This window comes from Strongylocentrotus purpuratus, unplaced genomic scaffold (genome assembly GCF_000002235.5).
Source record: "Strongylocentrotus purpuratus isolate Spur 01 unplaced genomic scaffold, Spur_5.0 spur5_scaffold_7, whole genome shotgun sequence".
NCBI classification, from domain to species: Eukaryota; Metazoa; Echinodermata; class Echinoidea; order Camarodonta; family Strongylocentrotidae; genus Strongylocentrotus; species Strongylocentrotus purpuratus.
The window spans coordinates 1,719,718-1,728,876 of record NW_022145613.1 but is presented as its reverse complement, the minus strand read 5'-3'; the positions used below and the strand labels follow the sequence as shown (position 1 = coordinate 1,728,876).

The 9,159-nt window shown below is 41.8% G+C and overlaps 1 protein-coding gene across 1 annotated transcript; it reads left to right on the top strand.

Annotated features, from left to right (window-relative positions):
- The first annotated feature begins 219 nt into the window (after positions 1 to 219).
- Positions 220 to 6,562, top strand: LOC115919765 (uncharacterized protein K02A2.6-like). The gene is made up of 2 exons (XM_030973920.1): positions 220 to 247; positions 2,700 to 6,562. Exons 1-2 carry the CDS (start codon positions 220 to 222, stop codon positions 6,560 to 6,562), a joined length of 3,891 nt encoding a protein of 1,296 aa, XP_030829780.1.
- Positions 6,563 to 9,159: the final 2,597 nt, after the last annotated feature.

The following is a 9,159-nucleotide window of genomic DNA, read 5'->3' as shown; positions in this document are numbered from 1 at the left end:
TGTTCAGGACAAGACTTTGTGTAGGCCTAGATCTACATGTTTGGCTTTGAGTTTGACTAGACTGTTTGGAAGTTGCACTTTGTTGGTTAGGACTGGTTCGGGTCCTAGTACTTCAAGTTCTACGTAGACTAGATGTTCATTGTTCAAGTTGGAGTTTCAATTTCAAGTTTTTCTATGACCTGTTGGCGTGTTGCATAGCCATTGATTTACAAGTTTATGATGGATGATCCTGTTGTCATGATTAAAGGTAAGACTAAGAAAGTAAGATCAACACATTTATTAAAAAAAACTAGAAATAAATTAGATCTAGATCTAAATCAATCATAGATGTTGACCTAGAATTAGTAATAGTAATGTATTGACTTTGAAATGAGGGTGATTTATCAAATAAGGATCCACGTCATAATTATAAAAAAAACAAATAATACACAGCATTTTGTTCGGGCATAAGTAAGCAAATAACTACCGTTGGTGAAGGTGATGGGACAAACTATCACTTCCGAGGCGATCTGGATGTAGCTATCTTTCCGAAGCGAAGCTGAGGAAAGATAGCGTATACATTCTGATCGACGAGGAAGTGATAGTTTGCCATCGCCTGAAACCAAAGGTGATTATTTGCTTTATATTCCACATCTAAAAAACAATATAACTACAACAAGAAAAGGACGTGTAGTATGCATCTACATGAAAGACACCAGGCCCAAATTCAAAGGTTAAAAGTTTAACCAACCCATGAGGGTACGGTGCGCGCATGTGTTTGCTTTAATTGCGCTTATTGGTAATGCGCGCTTAATTACGCCTATTTTAGTGCGCTTTTGGATAATCTTCAGTGAAAGTGCGTTGCCCTTTGTAGATAGTACCTCTATCTTCAGTAAAAGTGCGTTGCCCTTTGTAGATAGTAGTACTATCTACAAAGGGCAACGAACTTTTTGCTTCTCCCATCAATGATGGGCGAACTATCTTTGATCACGTGATTTACTTATGACCAATCGTAGAGCAAGATTCTTAGTATGTGGAATATAATAAGAATTACCCACACTCGGTGTGATATGATATCATTTTATATCTACATGTATATGTTCAACAAATGACCTATATCATATGCCCATGATTATTGCTACCGCAGATTGTAATGCGGCTTCACATACATCTAATAAATACAACAAGTTGTTCATATTTGAGTTCTACAAAATCCAGCCTCAAGAAGACTCTTATTATAAATCATAATTAGTGTACAACACTTTACATGGTGGCAGCGGTGCCAGGACTTTGCTAGACCATTTTGAGTGCAGGTGGAGCCCGGATTTGGATTTTATGGACAATTTAAGCACCGTTTACCGGCCAGGCCTAGGTTGGGATTTCGTTTACGCGCATCGACCCCCTGTGCTAATTTGGCTCGTGTGTATATGCGGTATGGAACTGACTAGCACGTTCGAAAAATTACGCGCGCTAACCGCGGAGGAATTTCGAACGGAACAGTGTGAGTCGATTGTTTACATTGTGAATGACGGAAACTTCGCGATTTGAGCAAGTTAGTTTTCCTCTACAACGATTTTGGACTGATATTCCGCTGAGATGAATTTTGAACTGAGAAAGGTGAAGCTCTGAACAGGTCAGCGATATATTTGAGGGACGTTTGAGTACTGCAGAACACGACACTGATTATTTGGTGAGTCGCAAATATGAGATTTTAAACCCCATACGAACTGAGACCGAGTGAGCCTACCGTCCGATAGCACAGCACAGCACTGATCGAGAAGTGATTAGCCTATTTGCGTAGGACCAGCTTGATGCGGAGGCAGAACCAGAGCCTAGAGGCTCGCCAGGAGCAGAGCCTAGAGGCTCGTCAGGAGCAGAGCCTAGAGGCTCGTCAGGAGCAGAGCCTAGAGGCTCGACCGGGACCGGGAACAGTACAGTACAGCTAGGGCGCTATACTCCCAGCCCTGCATTTTGGTTTGGAACTGAGCCACACGGACTCGGAGCTCATTGGGAGGATCGACGACGTCGCTGGAGCTGGACACCTCGATCGACACCTACATACTATAGACCTATATGAGAGTGAAACCTGGGAATACAGATCTCCGTGGAATAAGATATGAACTTGAACTGAGAGACACTAGATTTTAATCAAGATTCAACATTTTGAAATAATGGACGCTTTGCTGAATTCATTATTTGCACATGTTTGAATAGAATAGTTGAATCACCAACCTGACCAGGATCATTTAATGTGAGTAAATCCATGGATAGTATTGAAGGACCGGCTTATATTTAATAGAGACATGGAAGAGTTGGACTGGCAAAGGAATAAATTGCTTTGGAATTGTATTATTGATGATGTTTGTTGCGATGCAGTATAACGAATGCATAGATATTTTGTCTCATTGCAGTATTGATAACACAGGATAGGGTGTGAATTTTAATGTAACCCTACTCCTATTTGTATATTAGGATAAGGCACACTATATGACCTTACTCCTTTATGTATAAGGCTGAATATGACTAGTAGTAGTTTTTTTTTTATGTGACTTAGACTTCTAGGCTATATTAGATTTTATTGGCTGTTACAAAGTCACACACACAAACAAACAACATGGGAGAGATGACAGGAATCAACCCTCCCTGCATGGATTGGGCATCCAAAGATTTGCCGACTGAATTTAGAAATTTTCAATACTATTGTGAGTTGATATTTTCAGGGCCGCTTAACAAGAAGGCTGACCAAGAGAAATGTACATACATCCTGTTGTGGCTGGGTCAAGAGGGTATCAGGATTCACAAATCCTGGGGAAAGGACTTCAAGACCCCAGCTGAGGTCTTCGAAGCTTTCATAAAACATTTCGAACCAAAGACCAATTTCCGTCTGGCAAGATTTCAGCTGCAGAAATTGGCACAGGAACCAGCCGAAGCCATAGACGACTTCATGGCCAGATGCAAAATACAAGCACAAAAATGCAAGTTTGCGGACATTGAACTTGAAGGTCGCCTCATAGAACAGATCGTCATTGGCACCTCAAGCAAGAAGGTACAGCAAACATTGTTGGCCAAGGATGAGAAACTGACGTTAAATACAGCTTTGGACATCGCCAGAACCCAGGAGGCAACTGAGGCGGATATGAGACTCCTTCATGGTCAAGCCGTCAACGTTGATATGACGAAGCAACATATCCAAAGGAAGAAACAGTGCTCATTCTGTGGACTGAACCATCCACCGAGGAAGTGCCCTGCTTATGGCACCAAATGCAGAAACTGTGATAAAATGAATCACTGGGAGAAATGCTGCCGACTGAAGAAACAGGAACAAGAATCTAAACAGCAGTGGCAAAGGAAACAAGAAGCTACAAAGACATATCCGAAAAGGTCGCAAGCACAGAGATCAAAGAGACTCCATGAGATGAAAGAAGAGGAAGAAACAGAAGAAACTGACGACATGCGGTTTGAGACCATCTGTGTAGACCAGATCAGAAAGAACGAAGCCTTCGCTGTGATCGGAGTTGAGATCGGAAGAGGACCAGCAACCCTAAAAGCCAAAGTTGACACAGGATCTGAAGGGAACATTCTTCCATTACGCATTTATCAGAAGATGTACCCTGATCGCGTGGACTCTAATGGGGAACCTATCACAGGAAAGCTAAGAAAGTCACCGATAACGATAACAGGCTATGGTGAAAAGAGTGTTATTCCACAAGTAGGCCTACATACGCTAAGCTGTAACCACCAGGACAGACAAGCAAATGGAGAATTCTTTGTGGTGAAGACTCAAAGACCGGCCATCCTTGGACTTGAGTTGTGCCTGGATCTAGGATTAGTAGTCTTGAATTGCAGTCTGATGGAGAGCCATGATAGTCCCATCAAAGATAGAGAGCATTTGAAGACTTTGTATCCCGATAGATTTGATGGAATCGGAAAATTTGATGGGAAATACCACATCGTGATCGACAAAGATGCGGCTCCTGTGATACATGCAGTTCGACGATGCCCGATAGGCATAAAGGATGACATCAAGAAAGAACTTGATGAGATGGAGAGTCTTGAAGTGATAGAAAGTGTCACTAAGCCAACAGATTGGGTATCAAGCTTGGCATACACCCAGAAGCCCAATGGAAGATGGAGAATTTGCCTTGACCCAAAAGACTTAAATAAGGCAATCAAGAGAAGCCATATGCCGATGCCAACCATTGAAGAAGTCCGACACCAGTTTGAAGGAGCAACAGTGTTCAGTACCCTGGATGCCAGACATGGATATTGGGCTATACAGCTAGATGAAGAATCAAGCCATTTGACGACCTTCAATAGTCCCTTTGGTCGTTACCGTTTCAAAAGACTACCTTTTGGCTTGTGTGTTTCTCAGGACGTGTTCCAGCAACGAATGAATCAAATACTAGAGAAATGTCCTGGAGTCATAGGAATGGCCGATGACATAGCAGTCGTAGGAAAGACGGCAGTGGAACATGACGCCAACTTACACAATCTGATGCGCGTCGCAAAGGAGCATGGACTCGTCCTGAACTGGAACAAATGCCACATCAAGCAAGACCGAGTGAGATTCTATGGCCTTGTCTTCAGCAAAGATGGAGTGCAACCAGACCCACAGAAGACAGCAGCCATATCAGCCCTGAACGCACCACAGAACGTGACAGAACTCCGAGAGTTCCTAGGCATTGTGACCTACATGTCGCCATTCATTCCAAGACTTGCCTCACTGACTGCACCACTTCGGGAACTTGTGAAGAAAGATGTGATATATAGCTGGACTGAATCACATCAGAAGGTGTTTGAGACCATCAAAGATATGATCTGCAAGGAGACCACACTTGCTTACTTTGATCCAAAGAAACCTGTTGTCCTAGAAGTAGATGCATCGATGAAAGGCGTTGGAGCAGCCCTCACACAGGAAGGGAGACCAATAGCGTTTGCCTCAAAGTCCCTCACAGACACCGAGCAGCGATACGCTAACATTGAGAGAGAGATGCTAGCAGTTGTCTACGCATGTGAAAAGTTTCACACGTTCGTCTTCGGCAGAAGTTTCACTATCCTCTCAGATCACAAACCACTAGAGATGATCACTCTCAAGAACCTTGGAGCTGCACCCCCAAGACTACAAAGACTACTGCTCAGACTCCAAGGGTATGACATGACAGTGAAATATAAACCTGGAAAGGAGATGCTTCTGTCTGATGCCATGTCAAGACTCAATCCTCTGCCTCCTGAGTCTCCTGAAATGCACATGAAAGTTGACTTTGTAATGTTCTCAGACAAGAAGCTACTGGAGATCCGCACCGCAACATCAGAGGACTGTGAACTTTGCATCCTGAGAGATGTAATCCTAGAGGGATGGCCAGAAGAAAGGCGTAAACTTGACAAAAGCCTGATCAAATACTGGCCATACAGGGACGAGATGTCCATTGAAGACGGGATTATCCTGAAAGGTTCAAGAATTGTCATCCCCAAATGCCTGACAAAGGAATACCTGAACAAGCTACATGAGGGACATCAAGGCATCATCAAATGCCAACTGAGAGCAAAGAGCTGTATCTTCTGGAATGGCATAAATCAGGAGATCGAGATGATGGTACGGAAATGTTCTGTATGTCAAGAATATGGGAACTCCCTGCCATCAGAGACTCTGCAGCCACATGAAATTCCTGTCAGACCTTGGCAATTTGTCACAACTGACCTCTTCACACTTGATGGAAGAGAGTACCTTCTTGTTGCTGACGTATACTCAAAGTATCCGATTGTAAAGCAGTTACCACAGCAAGCAACAAGTAGTGCTGTCATCAGACTGCTTAAGGAAATCTTCTCTGAACAAGGAACCCCCGAGAGACTAATGAGCGACAATGGACCTCAATACAATAGTGCCATATTCGTAGAGTTTGCCAGAGACTGGAATTTCCAACATGTAACCTCAAGCCCGAGATATCCACAATCCAATGGATTTATAGAGAGGCAAGTACAAACTGTCAAGAACACCATGAAGAAAGCTAAGAGAGATAACATAGGCGTCAACAAGGCATTGCAATGCCTGAGAGCCACTCCATTGGACAGCCATCTACCATCTCCAGCAGAGCTGTTACTGGGGAGGAAGATCCAAACCAACATACCGACCAGAATTCGGAACCAGTCACCCCAAAAGGATGACATCTACCAGAGACTGCAGACCAGGCAGGATGACCAGAAGAAATACTTTGACGACAAGCACGCTACCAACCTTCCCCCACTACACAAAGGACAAGAAGTCAGAATCCAAAATCAAGAGACTGGTAGATGGGACAGAGGAAAGATCACAAACAGGAGACCAGAACCAAGGTCATATGAAGTAGAGACATCATCAGGTTACACTCTGCGACGAAATCGTAGGCACATCAAACCAACCCAAGAGAGGGACAGCATGGAACAAAACCGTCAACATGCTAGTGATAGACATAATGATGTACACGACCAGCAGAATGCACAAACAGAACAAACACAAAGCAAACCAGACACACCATCGAATCACCACCAACCATACACCACCAGATCAGGTCGTACTATTAAGAAACCAGAGAGATACGATATGTAAAATATTGATATGGTTGGAGATAATTCAAATAATTGTTGTCTTTTGCTTTCTTTAACAATGTTTACAAGGTTTTGAGTAGTTAGATTTAAAGAGACATATTGAATATGTCATGTTTTGTTTATTAATTAAGTTTATTGCATTATAAAGCAAGATGATAACTGAAGTCTGATCAAAACATTTAGATAAATAAGCAAACAATTCGCATTCAAATGAAAAACAAATGTGATAGAATTTTTAAATTGTTTTTTGGAAAAAAAACAACAACAAACAAACAAAGAAAGGGACGAAATTGTAAGTTCTTATTAGCACAAGTTTAATTTCTTAAGCAAAGAATTTTAAAAAGATATTTTAAACAGTATGGATCTAAATATGAAATTAAGTTTTCATTGAGAAGAGGGATTGTGATATGATATCATTTTATATCTACATGTATATGTTCAACAAATGACCTATATCATATGCCCATGATTATTGCTACCGCAGATTGTAATGCGGCTTCACATACATCTAATAAATACAACAAGTTGTTCATATTTGAGTTCTACAAAATCCAGCCTCAAGAAGACTCTTATTATAAATCATAATTAGTGTACAACACTTTACACTCGGTAGTACCTTTGAAACAGTCCAAACACCCTCGGCTATCGCATCGGGCGTGTTAGACTGTTCCAAGGTACCTTGTGTGGGTAATTCTTACTAATGCCCTCACTGAAGTGCATTATTTGTACAAAAAACCCCTTTCTAAATTTCTCAGAAATCCAAATACAGAAAGAGAAAAAAAACACCCCCCTTTTAAAAGATTTTTTAAAAACAATTCTCGGGCCGGACGTTGTCGCGCAAAAATTACTCCTTTACTGGAGATGTTGGGCCCACGAATGCGGTCCCTCCGACCCCGGGGGGGGGGGGGGGAGCGAAATTTGTATTCCCAAACAGGTTTGCCATTTCTTATATTTCCGTTCTTCTCAATGGCTGATATGTTCTACGTCATTAGCAGCTTGGAAAGAGGTCACAAACAACTAGACTTTGATTTTTGTATTGCTGTGCCTCACTATTTATAAAGGCAAATAAACTGAATAAACTGAGACTTGAACTCACACCTCTGAGATTGTATTACGGTGACCTTACCGATTGAGCCAACGATGGGTTAATGAAAAGTGATTCTGCATGATTTCTATAACCCTATCACTCACCCTAACGGTTACGTCATTGCTAATGACGTAACATATCAGCCAATCAGATGACCGGAAATATTAGCATTGGCAAACCTGTTTGGGAAAAAAAAATTAGCCCCCGACGGGGGGGGGGGGGGGGGTATCAATCATGCCACTTTTGATGTGCAAACATACCGTGAACAAGGATGGTAGAGCATCAGACCTTGTACATAACACACACAGAACATACACCACACAGAGTCTCATAGCCAAACATAGCACATAGCACATAACACACATGTTGAGCGATTTTTTTTTTTTTTAAATGTATTTATTATTATTATATTTTTTTTAAATATATTATTATTATTATTATTATTATTATTATTATTATTTATTTATTTTTGGGGGGAGGGGGGGGGGGGGGGAGGAGGCCAGACTCCTGCTAGTGCTTCCAAATAATCGTTTTAGAGGTTACGTACACACGTTGAAAATGGCAACGTGTGACATTCATGTTTTTGAATTTGTATTTACATTTACACGCTGTTAGTGGGCGAAGCGAAATTGCGGACGACGAAAAGTAGGAATTTCAGTGGTCATCCCATGGGCTACGTAACATAGGACTCTAGTATTTGCAAGCTAGCCCAAATTTGACTATCAAATTATAGGCCTATGCTAATATTATTAATCCTAACCCTAAACCTAACCCTACGGGGGGGGGGGTTGTGAGCACTAATTTTTTATTTTTTATTTTGGCCGGGGGGGGGGGCACGTGCCCCTGTGCATCCCCCCCCCCCTAGATCCGCCACTGGCTGTAGACAGGCTGCACTTCTAGACAGGTTCTATAACGCACGATGGAGACAAACTACATGATCATTACAGACCAGGGGCGTAGACAACGGGGGGGATGAGGGGGATGCATCCCCCCCCACCTCACAAGGTGGGGGGGATGGCATGTACAATCATCCCCCCCCCCAGGTTTTGGGGAATGATATTTGCTTACCTAATAAGTCATAATGATGATAATAATAGTAATAATAATAATGATAACAATTATAATATTAATAATAATAATAATTATGATGATGATAATAATAATCCTCATCATTATTGTAATTGTGTTTATTGTTATTAGCCGCATTCACACGGTGAAAGCCAATTCAGACGGTAAAAAAAAGAAAATCTTACAAGTATTTTGTGGTTATCTTTTGGTTTGGAATCCACAAGATAACCACAAGATTAAACAGGCGCGGATCTACGGGGGGGGGGGGGTTAGGGGGTTTAAACCCCCCCCCCTTGGGCGGCCCAAAAAACAAAAAACAAAAAAAGGAAAAAAAGAAAGAAAAAAAAAGAAAAAAAAGAAAGAAAAAAGAACGCACGCTGGAGAGAAACCCTTTCAAGTGCAAATATTGTGAGAAGATATTCAACTCATCTGGTAATTAACTT